This window comes from Vulpes lagopus, chromosome 5, assembly GCF_018345385.1.
Source record: "Vulpes lagopus strain Blue_001 chromosome 5, ASM1834538v1, whole genome shotgun sequence".
In the NCBI taxonomy this organism is placed as follows: Eukaryota; Metazoa; Chordata; class Mammalia; order Carnivora; family Canidae; genus Vulpes; species Vulpes lagopus.
This window is the reverse complement of record NC_054828.1, coordinates 15,778,017-15,802,400: the sequence shown is the minus strand read 5'-3', so window position 1 is coordinate 15,802,400 and position 24,384 is coordinate 15,778,017. Positions and strand designations below refer to the sequence as shown.

The 24,384-nt window shown below is 36.9% G+C and overlaps 1 protein-coding gene across 7 annotated transcripts in view; it reads left to right on the top strand.

The window, feature by feature from the left end:
- The window catches only part of RIC8B (RIC8 guanine nucleotide exchange factor B), a 102,509-nt gene that overhangs the window by 62,113 nt on the left and 16,012 nt on the right, over positions 1 to 24,384 (top strand). For 6 of the 7 annotated variants that reach the window (XR_005987900.1, XR_005987897.1, XR_005987899.1 and 3 more), the window contains exons 7-9: positions 4,605 to 4,749; positions 15,025 to 15,169; positions 23,034 to 23,153. Coding sequence is in view for 3 of the 7 variants with exons in the window: in XM_041755789.1 (XP_041611723.1) it covers positions 4,605 to 4,749; positions 15,025 to 15,169; positions 23,034 to 23,153 (410 nt within the window). In the remaining 4 variants the exon portion in view is untranslated. The remainder of the gene's footprint in view (positions 1 to 4,604; positions 4,750 to 15,024; positions 15,170 to 23,033; positions 23,154 to 24,384) is intronic. The other variant, XM_041755791.1, reaches the window with a different exon arrangement.

The following is a 24,384-nucleotide window of genomic DNA, read 5'->3' as shown; positions in this document are numbered from 1 at the left end:
ATTTCCTGTCGCTTCATATTTCTTTCCTTCTTTCCACATTTTAGTACATGGTGCCACCATTCACCCCACTGCTTTTTTTTTTTGCCATATAGAGTTTCCCTTATTAAGTGAACCAGCTTCATTTTCCCCCTTTATGTTTATGATCAAGATTTAGTAAGCACCTTACTACATGATGAAGCACATTAGTAGATATTGCTGCTAAGGAGAGATTAGATAGTAGAGACTCTGTCTTTGAGGAATTTATAGTCCATTGGAAGAAAAGAGTAGTACCTTGAAAGCATGAATACTCATTTAAATCAAATAAAATAGTTAATTAATGAATTAAGGTCATTTCCAATTTGATTATTTTAAGATATTCTACTTAAAATAATAGGACTTGGTGAAGAATCATAAATGAAAAATATTTTAAGTTTTCTATATTTTAGCTTTTTCACATAAGATTCAGTTTCAACTGAACTGTTTAGATTTTGCCATCTCTAAACAGGATAGCCAGAAAGCCTATTTGTTAAACAATATCTTTATATGAAAGCCTTGGGTCACCTATCATGTGGATACAAAGATTATGAAACCCACTTTTTGTTTCTGCTTTTGTTTTTGTTTTTGTTTTTTAAAGATTGATTCATTCATTCATTCATTCATGAGAAACACACACAGAGAGAGAGATAGGCAGAGACACAGAGGGAGAAGCAGGCTCCATGCAAGGAGCCTGACATAGGACTCGATCCTGGGTCTCCAGGATCACACCCTGGGCTGCAGGCGGCGCTAAACTGCTGCGCCACCGGGGCTGCCCTGAAACCCACTTTTCCTTAAAGAAGCACTACAGTATAAAGAGATGAGACCTGACAAGTAAAGATGATTAAAGACACAAGACACACACAAAAAAATCAGCTTTCTTTCTGAGAACGATGCAGTCTAAACTATGATGATTAAGAAAGGTAGAATATAAAGTAACAGATGATTAGTTTTCATAATAGTATAAATGAAACAATGGCTAATTAATTCTTATTATGCCCTGTAGTTAATATCTGATTAAATCCAACTCATGCATACCCAAAGGAAATTGGTATTTAGGCAGGTAGAAAGAGAACAGATGGTAGAAATTACTGACCAAGGTCGGGTTAGTCTGGAGAGACTTACAGAAGAGACAAGGATTCTGTGGATTGGACAGAATGAGGAAATGGCCAAGATCTGTCAAGGAAAAGACAGGTGGGTGTCCTGACAGGAGGGTGGTATTTGGGAAGAAATAGAATGAGTCCATACGAATACAATTTGTCTGGGAGTGATACATTACAATGAAAGCAACACACTTCTGTTTTAAAAACTTGTTTTAAGAAACCCAAAACATAGCTAACAAAATTTGGGGGTGATAACCTTTGTTTATAGAGTCTTCACTCTAGAACAGTAGGCACATACTACATGAAATTACTCGTTAGATGTCTGATTCTTCAATTCATTCAGTATATAGGGACCATATAAAACTCAGTATGGTTAGTGAATCAAATAATAAGGATTTACTGTGCAATGACTTTGTGCCTATAGAGCACAGAAATTCTGGTGCTGTACACTATCAGAAATATTGAAATATGGCTTCTGTAAACACTTTGGGTAGATTATTCAATTTTCTGAGACTTAGTTACCATTTGTATTCACAGCCATATCTCCAGTGCCTCCAGTATTTCCTGATACATGGTAGGAACTCAATATAGAAAGAGAAGGGAAAGAAGAAAGTCAGTTGAATAGATTAAATAAAATGATATACACATGAAGGGTCTAGCAGAGTTCATTATTATTTGACTTTGTTTTTATCCTCATTTCCTCCTATAGTGCCCAGCTTATAGAAGGCGTTTTTAAAAAGATATCTGAAGGGTGCCTGGCTGGCTCAGTTGGTAGAGCATATGACTCTTGACTTCAGGGTTGTAAACTGACCCCCATGTTGGGTATAGAAGATAACTTAAAAATAAAATCTTTTTTAAAAAAGAAAAAATAAATGAAATGTTTTTAAGAAAGATATTCAAATTAATTCATTCTTCCATCAGCAAATATTTATTGAACGTCTGTAATATGCCACGCACTGAGAGCAGTAAATAAAACAGAAAGAAATCCCTGCCCCTATGGCTTTGACTCTTGTGGAAAAAAGCCAATAGTAAAGAAATAAATACATACCGTATCAGGTGGTGATGAGTGTTGTGAGGAAGATTAAAGCGGTTGGGAGAGGGAGCACAAAAAAAAAAAAAAAGAATGCACAAGGTTAGTCATATAGGGTGATCAGGAAATGTCTTCCTATAAGCAACATTTGAACACAGATTCTGATATAAGGGAAATGAGCCATGAAAGTTTCTAGAGAAAGGGTTTCTGAGCAGAGGGAACAACAAATGCAAAGACCATGAGACGGGAAAGTCCATGGTGTATATAAGGAGTTCCATGGAGGTCTGTGCAGCTTTGGCCAGGAGTACAGTAGAAATGAAGTTAGAAAAATAGCAGGAAGCTGGATTATGTTAAACCTATGTTGTGAGGACGTTGTTTTTCACTATGAGTAAAATGAGAAGTCCTAGGAACTGGAAGACATTGAGAACAAGAATGATGTGATCTGACTTTCAGAGGATCCCTAGCTGCTTTGTGGAGGATAAATCACAGAAGGACCAGGATGGAAGCAGAGGCCACTAGGAGGTTTTGATAAAAACCAGTTCAGGTGAGACGTACCAGTAACTTGGTACGTCTAATATTAGAGGGTTTGGGGCAGCCCGGGTGGCTCAGCGTTTAGCGCCGCCTTTGGCCCAGGGCGTGATCCTGGAGACGCGAGATCAAGTCCCACATCAGGCTCCCTACAGGGAGTCTGCTTCTGCCTGTGTCTCTGCCTCTCTTTCTCTCTGTGTCTCTCATGAATAAATAAGTAACAAACAAATGAAGCAATTTTAAAAAATAAATAAAAGTTCCAGCAAAGCTGATTTAAAAAAATAAATAATAATAATAATAATATTAGAGGGTTTGCTAATATTTTAGGGGGTAGTAAGTTTGTCTGGATTATGGATATATTTCAGAGGTATAAACAATATAATTTGCTGGTAGATTGGATGTGGGATGTGAAAGAGAAGAGGCTATTTCTAAGGTGTTTGTACTAAGCAGTTGGAAAAATAGACTTACCATTTAATGAAGTGGATGGAAAACTAAGAAGAAACAGCTGTGGTGGAAGCATCAAGTGTTCTGTTTAGGACATGCTAAATTTGAGAGGCCTAAAACTCTAGAAGTCAGTAAAGAAATTAAGATAGAAATATAATTTAGGGAGCTCTCAGTATATGGAGACCATATAAAGCTATAAAACTGGATGAGATCACCAGTAGATTAAATGAAAATAGTGAAGAATGTTGCCCAAGAGCGTAACCCTTGAATGTTCCAATACTTAGAAAACAAGAAGAAAAAAGAGAATTGACAAAAGAGGCTAGGGTGGAGCAACCAGTTGAGATAGGAGGAGACCCTGAAGAGGGAAGGGTCTGGGTGGATGAATAGGTGAGTGAGCAAACAGACAAACCAGGACATTTCCTAGGCCCTCTGCAAATCAATCAATAAAATAGGGATGGTGGTGATGTTACTACCTCCTTTGCAAAGTTATTGTGGAGACTGATTATAGAAAATGTATGTATAGCCTCTATTATAGCATCTAGCACCTAGAAAGCATTCAGTAATTAATAGCCATTTTTATTATAAAATAAAACCTAAGTTCAGTTTTTTTGTTTTTTTTGTTGTTGTTGTTAAATGCTGCAGGAATTACAGGAAGGGAAAAATCAGTAGGAGTCAGAGTATTTAGGAAGACCCTGTGGAAGAAAGAGAAACTTGAACCTGACTTTTTTTTTTAATTAATTAATTAATTTTTATTTATTTATTTATGATAATCACACAGAGAAAAAGAGAGAGAGAGGCAGAGACACAGGCAGAGGGAGAAGCAGGCTCCATGCACTGGGAGCCCGATGTGGGACTTGATCCCAGGTCTCCAGGATCGCGCCCTGGGCCAAAGGCAGGCGCTAAACCGCTGCGCCACCCAGGGATCCCTGAACCTGACTTTAAAATGGATTTTGTTTTTTTTGTTTTGTTTTGGTTTGGTGTTTTTTTTTTAAATTTTATTTATTTATGATAGTCACAGAGAGAGAAAGAGAGAGGCAGAGACACAGGCAGAGGGAGAAGCAGGCTCCATGCACCGGGAGCCTGACGCGGGACTCGATCCTGGGTCTCCAGGATCGCGCCCTGGGCCAAAGGCAGGCGCCAAACCGCTGCGCCACCCAGGGATCCCTAAAATGGATTTTGACAGAGGCAGGCAAAGGCACCCCAGATGCTTAGATGATTAAAAACTCAGAAATGAATTAAAGTATTTCATGGTGGTACAGTGAAGCGATGTTTCTCTTCAAATGAACTTTCATTACAAGCATGAAATCATTTGAGGGGGTTTCTTTGTTTAGTTTTATTTGGAAGCAAACCTCTATTTTTTTTTAAAGCTTTTTCCACTCTTAAAAAACTGAGCTCATAGACATCATAAGACTGACCAGTTGCATGGTACCATCCTCACTTACTCTAGTACCCACAACTGATGATGGTTTTTGCATTTCTGCCATTAGGTATTACCACCATTGAGGGATGTGACAAATCGACCTGAAGTTGGCTCAACTGTGAGAAATAAGCTGGTGCGCCTCATGACACATGTTGACCTTGGAGTCAAGCAAATTGCTGCTGAATTCCTTTTTGTCCTTTGCAAAGAGAGAGGTAGGTTAAACTCTCTTTGCTCTCTACTTTTTTATTTTTTCAGAGGGAATTTAAGAAATCTTTGTGTTAGTAGTGGCCACCTCATTCCACTCTTTTCAGAGCTTACTCCTATCTTCTATTAAAGGGCCTGAGGAGATATTAAAAATAATTTGAACACATTTTCTGTGTGCTTCTGAATTCATTGAGATGTGTAAACATACTCAAATTAAACTTTGCCTTCTGTGTCCTTAACCCACACTTCTTAATCTTGATGAGTCAGGACCTAGAGCCATTATGAAAAATCTGTTTAAGTAATTCAGGTGCTACTTTTTTTTTTTTTTAAAGATTTTATTTTTTTAAGTAATCTCTTCACTCAGTTTGGGGCTCGAAGTCACAATCCTGAGACCGAGAGTTGCAAGCTCTACTGATTGAACCAGCCAGGTCCCTCAAGGTGCTACTATTTTGATAACCAGATGAAGGCCTGGGTTAATTCTCCTTTTTAATTCCTCTTAGAATTAAAGCTATAGGAGTCTTGGTTTCTTCACTAAGCTATTTTATCAATAAATAATAATTCAGTGTGAGCTACGTAGCATACTATGGAAGTATAAAATAGAAGATGGAAAGTACAAAAAAATGCCTGATATACCCCTTACTCTTAAAGAAGATAGAGGTAGAGAGAGATTTTAAAATAACTATACTACATACAATGTAATAAACACCATTCTGTAAGTATATATAAAGTGATTGTCTTCTGAGGTAACAGCTAATAATTTTATTTTTTTTTAATAATAAATTTATTTTTTATTGGTGTTCAATTTGCCAACACACAGAATAACACCCGGTGCTCATCCCGTCAAGTGCCCCCCTCAGTGCCTGCCACCCAGTCACTCCCACCCCTCTACCCCCCTCCCCTTCCACCACCCCTAGTTCGTTTCCCAGAGTTAGGAATCTTCCATGTTCTGTCTCCCTTTCTGATATTTCCTACCCATTTCTTCTCCCTTCCCCTCTATTCCCTTTCACTATTATTTATATTCCCCAAATGAATGAGACCATATAATGTTTGTCCTTCTCCGATTGACTTATTTCACTCAGCATAATACCCTCCAGTTCCATCCACATCGAAGCAAATGGTGGGTATTTGTCATTTCTAATGGCTGAGTAATAATCCATTGTATACGTAAACCACATCTTCTTTATCCATTCCTCTTTTGATGGACACCGAGGCTCCTTCCCCAGTTTGGCTATTGTGGACATGGCTGCTAGAAACATTGGGGTGCAGATGTCCTGGCGTTTCAAATATTTCCTAAAATTATATGGATTATTTCCTCTTCAAAAGCAAGTTCCTCAAACAAAGAACTTTAAGATATCCAGATTTTTTTTACCTATTTCTTTCTTTAGCTCCTGGTTTTATAAATGTGCTAGTATAAAATTCCCATCTAAGCTGATTTTATATTCCACTTTTATAAAGTATTTCAGTTTTGTAAGATATAATTTGAAGATAGAAAACTTAACTCATTTCTCTCAAAAACTTTAGTTCAATCCTTTTTTATTACCCAGCTTTATTGAGGTATAATTGACAAGTAAAGTTGTATATATTTAAAGTATATTATACAACATGATGATTTGGTACATATATACATTGTGAAGTGATTTATTTTTTATTTTTTTATTGGAACATTGTGAAGTGATTAACACGGGTTAATTAAAATATCTGCCACCTCACATAGTTACTTTTTGGGGTTTTGTGTGTGGTGAGAATGCTTAAGACTTAGTCTTTTATTAAAAAAAAGACTCTTTTAGCAAATTTCAAGTGTACAATACAATAGTATTAACTGTAGTCACCATGCTGTATATTGGATCCTCAGAACTTATAATTGAAGGCTTATAGCCTTTTATCAGCATTTCATTTCCCCTATCCCCAACTACCATTCTACTCTCTGCTTCTAGGAGTTTGATTTTTTTTTTTTTTTTTAAGATTCTCCATATAAGTAAGATCATACAGTATTTGTCTTTCTCTGGCTTATTCATTTAGTATAATGTTCTCTAGATTCATACTTGTCACAAATAGGATTTCATTCTTTATCACAGCTGAAATAAATACACACACACACACACATAATCTCCTTTATCCATTCATCTGTCAATGGACACCACTTGTTTCCATATCTTAGCTGTTGTGAATAATGCTGCAGTGAACTTGGGAGTGTAGATATATCTTGGGGATAATAATTTCATTTGCTTCAGATATAAAAGTGAGTGACGGATCATGTGGTAGTTCGTTTTTTTTGTTTTGTTTTGTTTTTTTGTTTGTTTTTTGTTTTTAATTTTTTGAATAACCTCTGTACTGTTCTCCATAGTAGCTGCACCAATTTGCATTCCCACCAGTAGTGTGTAAGGGTTCCCTTTTTGCCACATCCTTGCCAATACTCATCATCTCTTATCTTTTTGGTAAAAGCCATCCTAACAAATATGAGATGATCTTTCATTGTAGTTTTGATTTGCATTTTCCTAATGATTAGTAATGTTGAGTATCTTTTCACAAAAATATCTGTTGGCCATTTGTATGTCTTTTTTGGAAAAATGTCTTTACAGGCTTTTTGACCATTTTTTAATATAATTATTTGGGATTTTGCTTGTTGAGTTGTATCCATTGACTTCTTAAACTTTATTTCTGACTGACCCAGCCACCTTCAGTTCCTGTTAAGATGGTATATTAATAACATAATTTGATCAATATAATAATGATAATAAACATAACTATTATGTATGGGGGTATCATGTTCCAAACATTCTATGCCATAAACTCATCTAATTCTCATAAGAACCCTCCAGTGTCATAAATGAGTTAACCTGGCACTTGCAGTAATTTTTTCAAGGTCACACAGTTGCTGAGTGCTAAAGCAAATTTGAGTCCTCTTTCCATTCTGCCACATTTCCTCTTATAGTAATTATCTTCAACTTTCTCACATCTGCTCTTTTAAACAATTCAGTCCCTTCATGACTTTGAAAAAAGATTGATGTAGCATCTTAGAATTAAGTGACTGGTATAGTGCCTTGCATATGGTAGTCTGTAAATACTGGCTGAATTGAATCAGTTTTTCCAAAATCAGAAATGAGCTGTTTTTTAAAGTATAATTATGTATGTATACGTAAATCTAAATCACACATCTGTATCTCAATCAAAAGAGGTTTACCACAATATAACATTTTATGCATTGTTACCTCTGAGTAGTAGGATGACTGGTGACTTTTTTTTAGTTCTGTGTATATTATAATTTTTCTGCACTGAGCATGCATTTCTTATTTACTTTTAAAAATTTTTTAAGGAGGAAGCTGAAGTTTTATTTCTTCTATAATTACATATCTAAATACATAAATTCCTTAATCACCTTACTAATGTGTTAGTATGATAGCAGATATGGTATATGCATTTATAAATAAATTTGTTCATTGTTTTTAATTTGAAAGGATTAACTTTGAAAAGCCAACCCATATTAGCAAAAGTTTATCATTTTCATTTGACTTTTAACAATTCCAGATATAACCATCAGCTTTTCCTTCCAATTTGATTTTATATTTAGTAGATATATTCTTCTGGAATAAAAATTTACCTGTTCAAAAAAAACCTTTTCAGCTAGAGCCAGGGAATACAGAGGTATAAAGATAAACAAAATCTCTGCTTTCATGTTACTTACTTTCTTACCAAGGGTTACACACTCGCATGTCTGCAAGTGCCAGGCTGGTAATAAACATGGACTGGACATAAGATGATAAATGAAAACTGACAATTCATTGCTGGGAAGGCGGTGGGTTGGGAATAGGGGAACAAGGGGATGGTGCAGGATTGGAGAGAGAACACTGCTGCTACTTAGCTCCATCTCATTGTTACCATGAAGGAACATATGGCTAACGTTACTACATCTTCCAGATTTTTCAAGAGAAGCCAGGACTCTGGATTTTTACATAAAATCTCCCAGTTTTTAAGTGCTGTCAACTAATTCTAATTTAAAAGCATCTAGCCAAAAAAAAGTTTGTAATCTGCATTCAACTTGTAAGTCATCAGATTTGGAGTTTGGGTTGGTAATGGAGGCATACTATATTAAAGTGAGATAAATTTCAAATAATTCATCAGCGTTTAACATTCTTCTTAAGGACATTCAAAGCTAAGTTTGAAGGTGAACGTACAACAATTAAGGCTCAAAAGTCACACCACTAAGTGGAAACAGCAAGCAGCAGTCAAATTGGGTTAGGAACACAGAGACTAAATTAAGAATGAAAATTGAAATGGGAGAGACACAAAGGGCAGGCTTGCCACAGAAAGAGTCATCCCAGTGTCTTAAATACCCATCTGTGCCAGGCTAAAACTGTGTCCCCAGTGGACAGTGGCCCATAGGTTAACTTGTGCTCCTTCCTACCAATTTCTGTTAAGCCAAATCTAAACTTGTATTACCTGCTCTGCAAATTGTGTACTTTATCCAGGGGACTAAAGAGAGGCCTTATATCATATATTAAAAGAAAATAATTTATAATACAACCCTCCCCCTGTTAACACATTCATTAATTCCCAGTGTGTGCTAGGCACTGTGGTAGGGGCTGCATTACACAGAGAAATAAGGCTGGGACACCCTCAGCACATAGTGCCACAACTACAAGCTTGCTTTGATCTCCTTTATTTCAGTCTCTGAGGAAGAAATCTGTTTAGCTTGAAGCTGAATCTCCCTTTCCTGCTGATCTTTTTGTCTTCTTGGAAAGTAATAACCCTCTATTCCTTTTTTAATTGTCTCTAGGTGTTGTACTCAACCTATACACATCTCCATGTCACTGTCCTTCACATCTTAGCATCTTGAAGGACTAATCTGTTTTTCCTCTTAGTATCCTTACTATCCACTCAGGCTTCAACTTTCTGCAAGGTAGGCTTCCCATTGCCATTCCCTACCTCCCAGATTCCATTGGAAGTGTTCTCAACAAACTCATAAGATAACTTAAGTTCAAAAGCAGTGGATATTTTTTAGCCTTTATCTTACTATTGACCACTCTCTGCCTCTGTGCTCCCATACACTCCTAGATTTCCTCTGACCTTTCTTTTCAGTCTTGACAACTGTCTTGGCCTGCACTTAATTGCCAGTGTTCCCTAGAGTTCTCTTCTGATCCCTGTTCTCACTTAACATTGCTTCCTGAATGATCTCATCCTCTCCCTTGACATTCAGCCTGTTTGCTGGGGATTCCCAATCTGTATGTCTCTTAAACTATTGAAATTGTCATATCCCTCTGTTTCTGGTCAAGTTTTCTTCAATCTGTGTTCCACATGGCTAACAGAATGATTCTTCTAAAATATAATCTTGTCATTACTACCTTGTAAAACTTTCTAATTTAAAAGCATCTAGATAAATACATACATACATACATACATACATACATACATACATACATCTAGCTGACACCAAGTAAAATCCAAATTTTATTAGATGCCTCCATGGCCTAACATATATTCTAAATTCAGTTTGCTATTATCTTATACTTTCTGCTTAGTCGTGCTAAATATTTTATTCTTGCCTGATTATACTGTACTGTTTCTTGGCATTATCATCATGACTTGGCAGATACCGTTCCCTTTGCATGGAATGTCTTTGCTAGCATGGTGAGCTTTATTTATCCTAGAAGATCAGTTTAAGTATCATCTCTGTGAAGACTTGTGTGATCATGGAGGCAGAGTTAATCATTCTCTCTTCTTTTACCATTTTTACTTTCTTCTGTTTTTAGCACTTTTGATATTTGCTATGTTCTCTTAATTTGTTGAACTTACATTCTAGACTTTGAGTTTCTTTAGGTCAGAGATCATGTTTTCTTCATCTCTGGATCCCCAGTTTTAAGATAGTACCTTATAGATAGTTATAAGAGTAAACATTTCTGCTGTCTGAATGCAGTGTAGTGAATATGGTCCTGTGGATCTCTCCATATAAAGAAATAATTTCAGTACACTAAGAGAGAGGCATGTGCCAGGTATTGTGACAGCCTGAAAGAGGGAATGATAGGATAGTGTAGAGACAGAGAAAATCTATGCAGAGAAATGGGAAACAGCCTTGGTATGTTTATGAAAGAGATTAGTTCAAGATGTGAGGAATGCACGATGTGCAGGAATAATAGGAGACAAGTTTGGAAAAGAAGGCAGGGGCCAGAAAATGAAGAACGCTTAGCCTTTATGGCAGATCTTAGAGGTTTTATCCAGGAAAGTGATAACACCATATTTTTGCTTTACAAATATCTGAGGCAATGGTATGGAACAAGAATAGAGGGATATGAGGTTGGAAATAGGGAGAATAGTTATAGGAAGCTACTAGTGTAAAATTTCTGGAAGTTGCAGCATTTGGAAGGAAAAGGATTATAAAACCTTCTCTACATAACAGAGAAGGGGAGAATGGTCTCTGGGTAGAATCTGGCTCTGCCATTCTTCCTCCTCAGAAAGAGCAGGACTTTTTGATTTCATGATAGAGTGTGATAAAGCCCACATTTGTATAAGCAATGATGTCATTACCACCAGTGCAGGTCTAACTGCAGGGTGCTACTGTCAGTTTTCCTCTGTTTATAGTGCCCTCTAACATCTTGATAAAATAATGGTGAAATATTTTTTGCAACTTTCTGACTGAATGCTGATTTGTCTCATTTCTGCAGCAGTTTTACCTAATGATGTCATTGATTACTAGGACAAAAAAATATTTTTATATTGTTCCTTTTTATTTTAAGGGCCACACAGAAAATCTTTCCTTGCCCTTAGCAGCTCACTTTTTCCTTTTACTACCTTCCCAGTACTGAATAGGCTATTATTACAATGTATTTGAAAATAGCTCGAAACACTCCACCAAATAATGTCAATCAGAACTTCACAAAGAAAATGTTTCTCACTATGAAGATTTTATAGTCCATTTGTTTCCCTTCCCCAACCCTCATTTTTAAAGTATTTTATCCTAGTAACAAAAGTTCATTTGATTTTAAAACTATTGACTATAACCTTATCTGTTTTGAAGGCAAGGTGTGTCTTAAGTACCCTTTGTAACCCAAACTGTCACAGAGTTGACGCATTTGTTGCCATGAATGAACAGTAAGCAGCATTTTCATAAAAGTGCTAGGTGTTTTTTACTACCAACTAGCTTCCAGGAGGATTTTCTGCTTAAGAAAGCAGATTAATGTTCTGTTTACTTCTTTTTAACCTATTTTGGCCTTTCATAAATTCTGCATTCTTAAACTGTTTTAATATTTAGTCATTGTAGGTGGTTATCTATATTTTATGTCTTTTCTATTGTTATTTTTTAAAGTATATTCATATTTCAACTTAGACTTTTACAATTTTAGTGATTTTTTTTTCCTGGAACTACTAAACCTCTTTGTTAAAAAATAAGCCTTGTCAAAAACGCTTCCAGTGAGAGTATTAGGGCCATGTGGGTTCAGATTTATGATCCTTCACCTCTTGAGTCTGACCATGTCATTAAAGTCATGTCTGACCTCCATGAATATTAAGAATATCTGTATGCACTGAATATTCACTTCCCTAATAATCTATTAAGAATTAATTAACTTATCTAAACCATCCCAGTCTCGCAGAGGCACTGATAGCAAGAGGGAGCATGTTCAGATTTATTCAGAGGGCTTTCAAATTAAAACACCACAATAAATTCTAATATGATTCTATTTAGAACTTATTGAGAATTATTACCAAAGAGACAACAATTGCCAATAGGTTTTAAGACAAAAAATGGTTGAAAGAGAATAGTGTAAACTTTAATCTACTTATATTTTTTTTCTACTTATGTTATTAATCCATGGTTCCTTTTGCACAGATGTCACCAGTTTAATAAATCCTATGATGTTGTAGGACTTTCTTTTATTTGTCCCCAAAGTACCTATTTTCAGTGTGAAGGAAGGCATCCTCTAGTTAAAACATTTGAAAATTTAATGAGCCCATCCTGGACTATTAATCCTATCCATCCATGTCTTTAATGATTTCATACTCTTTTCACATATAGTCCTTTCCTTACCTACATACTTCCTATCCACTGCCCCTTTCATATCCCAAAGTAATTTTAATTCCTCTTCTCTGAATCTTCTCCAGCTTTATTTTGTCTTTTTTTGAGGTAAGTAATCTGAATTACAATAGTATTTCAGATGTAGTTTTACTAAAGCTTTGTATGTGAAAAAGATAGTGTTGGGTTTGTTTCCTATAGTTGTCTTTAGTATTACACTTTATTGAAAACCTTAAATAAAATTTTTATCTTTAATTTGAATTTTTCTTAAAAGATTTATTTATTTCAGAGAGAGAGAGAGAGAGAGAAAGAGCAGGGGGTGGAGGGACACAGAGGGAGAGATTATGCCAGAGCCAACTCCCTCACTAAGCTCGGAGCTGAGCCTGACATGGGGCTTGCTCCCAGGACCTGAGATCATGACCTGAGCTGAAACCAAGAGCCAGCCACTTAACTGACTGAACCACCCACGTGCCCCTAGAGTGAATATTTTAGTGTTCATTTTAAAATTATATGTGAATGGGAATCCCTGGGTGGCTCGGCGGTTTAGCGCCTGCCTTTGGCCCAGGGTGTGGTCCTAGAGTCCTGGGATTGAGTCCCACTTCAGGCCCCCGGCATGAAGCCTGCTTCTCCCTCTGCCTGTGTCTCTGCCTCTCTCTCTCTCTCTTTCTCTATGTCTATCATGAGTAAATAAAAAAAATCTTTTAAAAAATAAAATAAAATTATACGTGAAGAAAAGAAAGTACTATTAAGGGACACTTGGGTGGCTCAGTGGTTGAGCGTCTGCCTTCCATTCAGGTCATGATACCAGGGTCCTAGGATCGAGTCCTGCATTGGGCTCCCCACAGGGAGCCTTCTTCTCCCTCTGCCTATGTCTGCCTCTTTCTATGTCTCTCTCATGAATAAATAAATAAAAATCTTTTTTTAAAGAAAAAAAGGGCTGCTAAATAAAGCTGCTAATGATTGTTTAGTATCTTTGTTAAAGGTTCTTATAAATCACCAAAAAAAAAAAAAAAAAATCCTTGAACTGTGGTTCAAGGTTCCCTGCAAAAGTTTTATGTGTCTGTTTATCTTAGAGTTAAAGTTATCACCTTGCACTGATGACAAGGTAATACTGACCTGCACCCAGTGGTTCATTGAGCCGTTGCTGCTGTGGTTCACTAAGAGAAGCCTAACATGCTCATTGTACCTGATATTACCAGGGGAAAAGAAAGAGTATTGACTTTGTGCCAGATACTTTTCTAAGCACTTTGCATGTATTAACCTGTGAAGTAGATTATTATTCCAGTTCTCCAGATTAGAAAAAGTAGGGTACACGGCTATAGGATAACTTCCCCCTAAGTCAACCAGCTAGTAAGTGGTAGAGCCATTATTAAAATCCAGCCAGTGCTCGCTTCTGCAGCACATATACTAAAATCCAGCCAGTCTAGCCCCTGGGCCTGTCTTCTCAGGGCATATCATGTGCTTATGTATTGTCACTGACTTTTTGAAAAAATAGTAATTTAGCTATCCTTTTTGCAAACATCCTTAAGTTTTGTGATTTCTTTTACTCTTTACCCACCATTCCCTATAAAGAGTACGTGAAAGATTTTAGATAATGACTGTGTTGGTAAAATTCTTTCTTTTTTTTTTTTTTAAATGCATCTTCTTGTCGCATACATTTTCTTTTTTTTTTTTTTTTAAATTATTTATTTATTTATTTATGATAGTCACACACAGAGAGAGGAGAGAGAGAGAGAGAGAGAGAGAGAGAGAGAGGCAGAGACACAGGCAGAGGGAGAAGCAGGCTCCATGCACCGGGAGCCCGACATGGGATTTGATCCCGGGTCTCCAGGATCACGCCCTGGGCCAAAGGCAGGCGCTAAACCACTGCGCCACCCAGGGATCCCCTGTGTTGGTAAAATTCTAATCTGGCTTTCATTAATTCTAGTTTCTAGTCATCGTTTTATAAAACTGGATAAATAATAAGATTTGTGACCAGAAATTTAAAACACCACCCTTACCGATGACCCTGTGGTCACAGAGGCTCCATCCACTTTTGCCACAAAGTATATTCTAAACAGCTCCACTTGAATTTCTGATAACTTAAAAAAGGCTTTTGGCATTCAGAGCATGTCAGAGAATTTGTAGGTAGTCAGTATAACCACTACCACACTTTGAAAATCTCTCAATTTTAAGGTTTAGTGCTGAGATACGTATTTCCAGCTTCCCTGTGCTGGTGAATAGTCGGTAATGACAGTGAGCACCATGGATTCCTGTCTAAAAACCTCTTCTGTTTTTGCAGTGGATAGCCTGCTGAAATACACTGGCTATGGGAATGCTGCAGGACTGTTGGCGGCCAGGGGCCTTTTGGCTGGAGGAAGAGGAGATAATTGGTACTCAGAGGACGAGGACACAGACACTGAAGAATACAAAAATGCAAAACCAAAGTATAGTATCAAGTTTCTTTTCACCTAACTATGTCTGTGCCTTTGATTTGGTTAGTTGCCTTTCACTTCCGTCGTCTCTCATTTTCCAAGTGTTTCTTTTCTTTTGTGGATTTGGAAGCTTTCCATTTAATAGTGTTTTTAGATGTGATTTAATAGCTAGTGGCTTACAGAGTGACTTCAAGTAATTGAGGAAGGATTATATTGTAAGAAATGTTCTGCTGCATGCTCATTACCCTCTCCTAAGTATTTGGAGATATGGTATTTAGACACCTACCGTCATATACTTAAAGTATTATTGCCTAGTTTTTGCTTTCTTTTCCATAAGGTTGAGTAAGGTATAATCAAGACGAAGTATATAAGTTGATTATTTGATGCTTCAGTCTTTCTCTGAAATCTAAACATAGGTTCAGCTCCATGAATTCTGATCTTCCTTCTTGCACAAAAACCATGATGAGTCAATAAAATGGTACATTACTAGCAAAAGGAAAATATAGCGCTGCAGCAAATTTTAGTAAAAAATTTGGGTAATTGTCTTTTAACAGATGTATTATTGCACTGAGTAGGCAAACCAGAGAATCTGTCAAGTCTTCCATGAATCAGTGCTTAGAAATCAAAGACACTAATTCTTCTTTTATCCCAGAACAGACCACCTCTACTTCCTTCTGTTTCTTCCCCATCCTGTTCATCCCTTTCTTAACCCACATCCCAGGTAAATTTCTTAATTCCACTTATTAGAAGTTATTTGAGCTCAATTTTCTGGTTTCTATTATTGAATATTAAAAGGGTATGCCCTTCCTTTTTGGCATTATCAATGATGTTGACGTGTTCTAGGTTTTCTACTGACAGTTTCTAGAATGTAATGAGGATCATGTGGTAGTTGATAAAGGATAGAAAATCATTATCTGCAAAGCTGGTGCTTTTTTTAAGGGATAGATTGTGCCCTGTTAACATGAAAGTACTACGTTATCAGAAGGTAAAAGTAAAGATCAATCCCTCATTAGACAAGACTTATATGACGTGTATTCCTTGGCAAATCAGGCCTGGGTAGGTAGCATTATTAGTATCTCCAGTGCTTTCAGCCTCAGGAGGATCTTATAGAGTGTGACCTAGAAAAAAAGACTTTTGGAGAAGCTAGCAGTGACTCTAAGCAGTACATTCTTAAGACTGCCACCATTTAGATGTTATAAATCGGGCATCTCCATTGTGTAATTGAAGCTTAGATAGGGGAATCATACTTTAATCTTTCCCTAATTATAGAAGTCATCATTCTAAATTAGTCCTGCTAGCTCTTGATTTTTCTATTCCATAAACTGTGCTTTCATATTTAATCTCTCTCCATTTTAATATTTATCTCTCCATTTGAGACATTAAAGTTTACTACTTGAGGTACACTTTCATATTTTTAAATGAAAGTAGAAATTATGTTAGGCATTCATTGTGTCCCAAATTATATGGACAAGTCAACTAAGATTAAAAAAAACTTTTAAATGCTCACAGATGGTTGATGTCATTATATCACAGAGTATATTGCTGATTTTGTTTGGTAGATGACTTCTGTAATGGTGATGATCACATGTCTCACAAACACCAGAATGCTTGGAGAAAATACAAGAACTCTGGGTCTCTCCTAATAGAATGGGAAATAGAAATGTGTTAGATTATGAAAATGATTTTAGATTTCAGGGGAACACCTCTTCTTTAAATCAAGGACCATCATGATATTTGGTATTGTTATTGTCTTGGCTAGGAAGATTCTATACTTAGGCCTTATTACATCCCTAGTTGGAATCTTCTTCAACTTTTGGACCTGGCCGATACTATTCATAGGAATGGTGCATTAGTGTGATCAGAATAGTCACCATTGTGAAATCTTGTGTTTCTTAAACATTGCTTAAATAGGTGTTTCTCACCTAGCATTACATCTTTCCCCTTCAGATAGATTTGCATCTGCTTTTTTTCTTACATCTTCCCTCTTATAGGTAAAACTGTGGTGCGAATTTTGTTCATTTAAAATATTTATTCATGGGGCACCTGGCTGGTTAAGTTGGTAGAGCATGTGACTCTTGATTTCAGGGTTGTGAGTTCAAGCCCCATGTTGGGCGTGGAGCCTACCTAAAATCAAATAAAATACTTATTCAAATGATCCTTGTGAAACAAAGTACTGTGCAAGTAAGAGACCCTCTATACTCTGGAAAGTGATCTACAGTGCTCAAAGAACCTAAAAATTATGAAAACTTATTACCAATCTAGTCAAGCTTATAAAGTCAGCCTCTAAAAAGATTGCTCTCTCCCCTACGCTCTGATTACCCTTCACCAATCAGTATTCCCAAGAACACAATGTGCTTTCCTTATGATGCATTTATTCACAACAGTTGCTAGTATTGGCAGAAGCAAAGAAATTACCCTTTATCCAGTTGGCCTTAGTCCTGTTGTCAAAAATATAAGTGGATTCTGATTGTTGCACCAAGGTAACCTATAATCCTTTAATGGAATCTGAAACCAAGAATTGTGTGGAGCTTACACTCAGGCTATGGGACACCATTAATTTCACAACAATCTTTTTTTGTGTCAAAGTAAGTGTATTTAATGGACTGGAAATGGCTTTCTGCAATTAGCAGAAATATACTCATAGAATCAAGTTACATGCCACACAGGCTTTTGGTATATGTCTAGCCATGTTTGTTATAAGTTTTCAGATAAACTTTGGTCCTGTATCGAAGAGAAAAATTTCGAAATTCTAAATTTTATACCTGTTTCTTTTATGTCTCTGAAGATAGAGACCCCTTGACTCTACAGGTGGCATAAGAAACTGACTAATGTGGTTTGTACATCATTCCAAATGTCAATTCCAAGATGTGTTCCTAATGACATTTGGCTCATTTTAGACCAGTGGCTTTCAAGCTGGATATATAGGAGCCTGGGGGTCGTTAAAGGGCTGCTAAATGGAGGGCAGAAGGAAGGGCTGGCCAAAGTGGGTAGAACTGTAAGATACTTCCTTATACTCTTCGTACCCTACACTACTTCAAAATCACATCCAGAAGCTTAAAATCATTGTACTAAGGAACTGAGGAGTGTTTCCTTCTTGACTATATTTCTCTCAGAAGTAGCTGTGGTAGCAGCTGTATAATTTCTCCATGAAACGAGAGACTTTTTTTCTTTGTCAAGATTTGTTTTGTTGCTTTAAGTCCCATTGTAATTGTCACCATATATTGAGGCTATACAAAAAAAAAAAAAAACTTTATTTTTACTATTTACTGAAGGATATAGTAAATTTCCACTCTGTTCTTTTTATTATTTTGTTGGGGGGGGGGGCAAGTATTCTGGGGAGTTTTTCCTGGAAAGACATGTCTAGCCTTATTTGCATATAATTTTTCCTTTCTCACCCCATCTCCCGCTCCTTTCCTGCTCTGGGCTTGCAAATGCCTTTTCCTGAAAACCCTGATCCCTTTTCTAGAGGTTGCAAATTCTCTGTGGATAGGCTCGATTTAGCCCAAAGTTAGGTTCTGCATGCCTCCTTGATGTTGCATTCACTGGTTATTTAATTTTGTGTTTTTATTTTCTGTTTCACATAGTGCTTCTTAATTCCTTGCCAACATTTAGAATTCAGATATTTCAGATGGAAATTTGGATTTCTGACTTCTTTTGAATAAGTTCTAATAACAACATTAAGCCTGCATTTTTACACAGCAACTGGCTGATGGAGTTGCATGGTGGTGGTCCCCATCATACCAGGCATTAGCTCCTCTGGTTTAACGGCAGATCCTTTTCATTCATCTTACCTGCTTAGCCCCTGTAAGGATTTGTCCTTAAAGCCCCTTTTTTAACCAGAATACTTTGAGTAAAATTTAATCCCCCACTTTTTAGAGATTGAAGATAACTTTCATATAGCTCAGAGAAATTTTAATGGCTTTTTTGTTAAATGACCTAGTACTATTGATGTTAGCCAGATGTAGCAACAAATCAAAAGCAAAAGTCTTGAAATATATTTCAGCTTTTACATATATATTCATATGCTCTTACCTTTTTATGTCTTAATCCCTTTATCATCAGGCCCATAACTGGTCAGTTCATATAATGATTTTATATGATATAAAATGCTCGATAATATACTTCAAGTGAGTTTAAATAATTCTTGTCACCTAATTGAAAGACATATATAATCATAGAATTGGAGTACTGGGGGAAACATGAGTGGCTTAATGGTTGAGCATCTGCCTTCAGCTCAGGTCCAGAATCCTGGGATCAAGGCCACATCAGGCTCCCTGCTCAACAGAGTCCTTCTTCTCCCTCTGCCTGCCACTCCCCCTGCTTGTACTCTCTGTCAAATAAAAGTATATAAAATCTTAAAAAAAAACAAAAACAAGAAAAACAAAGAATCGGAGTACTGGAAAGATGGGGGAGGGGAACAGACAAGGTAGAACAAAATCATGTCATAAAATTACCCAATACATATCTACCACAGTTAGAGTACTTATAGCATCTTAAGACTAAAAAAATAAAAGATCAGAGTCTTTTTTTTTTTTAAGGTTATTTATTTATTTATTTATTTATTTATTTATTTATGATAGAGAGAGAGAGAGAGGCAGAGACACAGGCAGAGGGAGAAGCAGGCTCCATGCCAGGAGCCTGATGCGGGACCCGATCCCGGGACTCCAGGATCACGCCCTGGGCCAAAGGCAGGCGCCAAACTGCTGAGCCACCCAGGGATCCCCAAGACTCAGAGTCTTAGAACAAGATAAAAACTAACCCCAGAATTTCAGTGTTAAGATCCTGAAACCTAGAATGTTAAGTCTTAAACTATACTATTTGAGGTTATAGGTGGCAAGTGATTTTTTAAATGAAAATAATCTATTTTATGAAATCTCACTTTGTTGTTACAGTGACTATTTGTTTTCTCTTCTTCTCTGGGTAGGGAAACCACAGAAGTCTGTTTTGAAGTGGGGAGCAAGAGGGCTGACAGTGTCCACGTCTGCCTCCTGACCCCAAGTACATTGGCATTTTTCCCATAAGAGAGGGGCACAGTTTGATGCCTCAATTTGTGTTTTATGTGATATAGTGTACATTCTTCTGGGGACTGGAGGTACTGCATGAGTAAAGGATGGTAAATTCTCACTCTGTAAGAATGAATTTCTGGCCACTATGCTTAGTGAGCAAAGGATTTTGTGACTTTAGTAGCTAACTTCAGAGCAAGCCATCAAATCATTTTTAGCAGCAGGGGACTTGAGGTCAGCTTGTGGAAAATGGACATCATTTCTATTAAGCCTTTAAAGAACCAAGAAGAGAATCCAATGTGCCCTGATTTAGGAATTCATGTCCTGACTTTATATTGTGGATACTACAGTGCTTACTAGTATATCCTCCTAACACATTTTTCCCCTGAAAATGATGGATCTGATTTCTTAAGTCACCCCTCCATTGAACTTGAGAATAAAAGCCTTCTCTCAAGAGGCAAATCAAACATGTTTTACATAGTTAATATATCTGTCTTCCCTTGTACTTTCTTCTAAGACCTGATTTCCCTTGTCTGCTTGGGAAGTAGTATGTGCCTATAATAAGTACCTTCACTAATTTATTTATAAGACTCGTTGTTTTTCTAATTTAGAAGGTGGCAGAAAGGAAACCAGTGAAAACATTCTGTTGTTACAAGCCTAAGCAAATAATAAATGGGTGGTGGAATTACATTTTCATTGTGGCATCTGGATACATCTTAAAAACACTGTAGTTCTCTGAAACCTTATCTGGGGCCCGTTTGTCCTTGACTTTTAGGGACTATGATGACCCCATTTAGTACTTTTTCCCATTTATTATGAGATCAGAAAAAAAAAAAGAATAGTAGCAAACAATGAGTGTCTGAAGTGGGCATCCTAACCCTGTGGTTCTTAACCTCATTGTGTATCAGAATCACCAGGAAAATAAAACTCATAGATTTAGTTGGTCTCAGGTGAGCCCTAAGCCTTTTCTTTAAAGTTTATCAAGTGATTATAATGTGCAGCCAAAACTAAGACTCACTGGCAGGCTACAGTTTTCAGACTATCTCCCAGAGATCCTAAAAGTGCCTCAGGGGCAACCTTAAGGGGAAGCAAGTAAGTATAGACAAACAGAAGGGGCTTTAGGCCTCCACTCTGCTTGACCACCCCAACCCTCTTCTGCCTGAGCAGTTCCACTTTGTCTATTTTATATATGGGCTTTCTGTGTTGATATCATTTGTTTAAAAAAAAGGTGGGGAGGTGGGTGGTCGATCCACTGCTTTGAAGGAAAAAAAAACTTGTTTTTTAATTTTTATTTATTTATTTATTTATGATAGTCACACACACACACACACACACACAGAGAGAGAGAGAGAGAGAGGCAGAGACACAGGCAGAGGGAGAAGCAGGCTCCATGCACCGGGAGCCCGACGTGGGATTCGATCCCGGGTCTCCAGGATCACACCCTGGGCCAAAGGCAGGCGCCAAACCGCTGCGCCACCCAGGGATCCCCCAAAAAACTTTTTAAATCATGGCTGTAGACATAGGTCTTACAAGACCATTAAAAAAAATGTTTTAGATCTGGTTTGTGAGGATACTGAGCTCAGAGTCCTTCCCAAGAATCTGAATATCATGTACCCTCCAAGGAATGTCTAAGAAGAGTAGGAAATCTTTTAGTAATAGATAATACCTAGTGACCTAACCCTTTTATTACTCAGATGAGAAATCCCTGGTCAGTAAAGAAACTTAACCTGCTCAAGTCAAAGTCTAAAGCAGGGCTTGCAAGGTAGTCTCCAGAGGATCCGATTGATCACAGGGTCTTTAATTTGGCCCACAGGATTCTATCTCCTGCCATATTAGACTAGCACTGCCCTCAAATTTATCCCAGTCCCCAGCATTCCACACTATTTACAGTTGACCAGTTCATTCATTTGCTTATCCTGCAGACCTGCCCACTGAAAGCATTTGTGTTAGTAGACCCTAGAAAGCACTTTATTAGCAATTTGCTGTTTGATTTTAATGATCAAATGAAATATCCCTGCAAACTGTCCATATATGGCTGAAACAAAAATGCCGTAACCTCGTCTGCTTTTCCAGAAAGATGTTTACATTATAGATGTTTAGCAGCCACTGAAGAATTTTCTTTCATCTCCTTTCTAAAAAAAAAAAAAGCGTGGCTTTCATCTAAGAGGATAGCTTGTTTGGTATTAGAACTTCATACAAAGTTTATGGAACATATTCATTTTAAGTACTTTATTAAATTATTTCCAGAAAGCCAGATGGTATACCTGTCTCTTGGTAGGCTAGATTTCATTCCTTTTTTTTTTTTTAATCTAGGTCAGATCAAATCTAATTAAAATTGTTCTTCTGCTTTATCTTTTATTATTTGAACACTCACTGCCTTCTGTGGTCTCACTAATGGACTAATTTCCTGAGATGATAAATTGGCATGCTTTCATTTTCAGATTTCAGCCTCTCTGCCATCATTTTTCCAGTTTTTTTGACACATTTATTTTATGCTGTATCACAAAATGGATTTCTCCTACTCTGAAATCATTTGTCCCCTTAAATTAATAAACTATGCATCCAAGGATATTTATCCTAACGGCACCAACCAAATTTCATATTTTTAAAAAGCAGCCATCCCTTAAAAAAAAAGTTGGCAAGTTAGCTATTTTTTTTTAAAAAAAGCAAAACTATCACCCATTTCCCAAAGCAAATTAGTAGAAAAAGTAAATTTTAAAAAATTGCTATAGCAGTTCTACACTACAAAATTGCTATTATTGCCAATTTTTGGCTATTATACTCTTTCTTATTATAACTTACAACTTGGACCAGAAAGTATAGAAAGAGCATAATTTTAAAACATACAGCATAACTTTTTTTTCTTTTTGTAGCATTAATCTTATCACTGGTCATTTAGAGGAACCAATGCCAAACCCCATAGATGAAATGACAGAAGAACAAAAAGAATATGAAGCCATGAAACTTGTCAACATGCTTGATAAACTTTCCAGGTATTGTATTCCCATCCATTTTCTGCTTGGTTTCTAAAAATGTTCTATTTCTTTGTCTCTCTTACTGAGAGTTATCATGGAACAGCAACTCTGGAAATCCATGTTAATTGGAACAGGGTGGCCCGGGCAGCAGTAGTTCAGATCTCTCTTGGCTACCATGGTTTTTCTACATGTGCCGCTTCTGGATGTGCATTCTTAAACATTTAAACTCTCAAAGCTAGGATAGTAACAACTAGATCACTGTGATATTTAACCAACTAACCTCCCTGTCTTCAAAAAGATGCTGTGAGTTAGGTTCAATGATTTTGCTGCTTCTTGTATTTTTTGTTTTAGTCTGTTTTGGTTTTTGTTCCAAATCATTATGCTTTTTTTTCCCCCTCATTTTTGATGTGCAAGTTGGCAATTCTGTCTTTTTGGGTTGCTGCTGAAACCAAGAATTCTAAAATGTCATGTACCCAACAGGAAAAAGTGAAAAGGAATAGCTCAAATTAAGGGTTTTCTGAAAGCAAGTGCTTGTATTAATTAGGGGTTCTAAAGACAATCTCCCCTTCCTTTCTTGCTTCACACTGCCTTCCCTTCCCAAAATAGCCAGTTTTGAAAATACCTAAGTCAAATATATGCTAATCAGCAACTCATCATCTTAGAAGAGTTACTAGAAAATATTAATTCCTTTCACACTTGCCTAAATTGCTCTGTTTTCTAGTCATACATTGAGTCACTGTCTCTTTTAAGCCATCTTGAGTGAGTGCTTCTGTGTGTTGGTGGCAGCTGCCACTAAAGGTGTATTTCTTCTGATCATCTCCTTTTTCACAGTAACTATGTAAAGGCTAGTATCCCTCAGTCATGAGAAGTAGCAGCTGGAATCCAAGGAAAGCCAGAAAGCCAACCATTATAGGGAAAGGTATAACAAAGAAACAAGTAGAGGCTAAAAGCACAGCAGGAGGCTGACTTACATGGGGAGTGTGACAAGTTTGTGGACACTGCAGAGTCTAAGCTTGTTTCAAATGATGCTGGTCGTGTGGTACAAGTTATATAGAAATAAACAGCTTCTTCATCTACAAAGCTCGTATGACTAGAATTTAGTGACTTCCAGCTAGTCCTTTTAAATTTTTATCTTTTTCCAAAAAGGTTAGAATATGCTTATAGTCTTCAAATGACCTTTGTTTGCAGACAACATTCTCCATACCTTTATATAGAACCTGACATGTTCCTTTACTGAAGGAATTCTGGT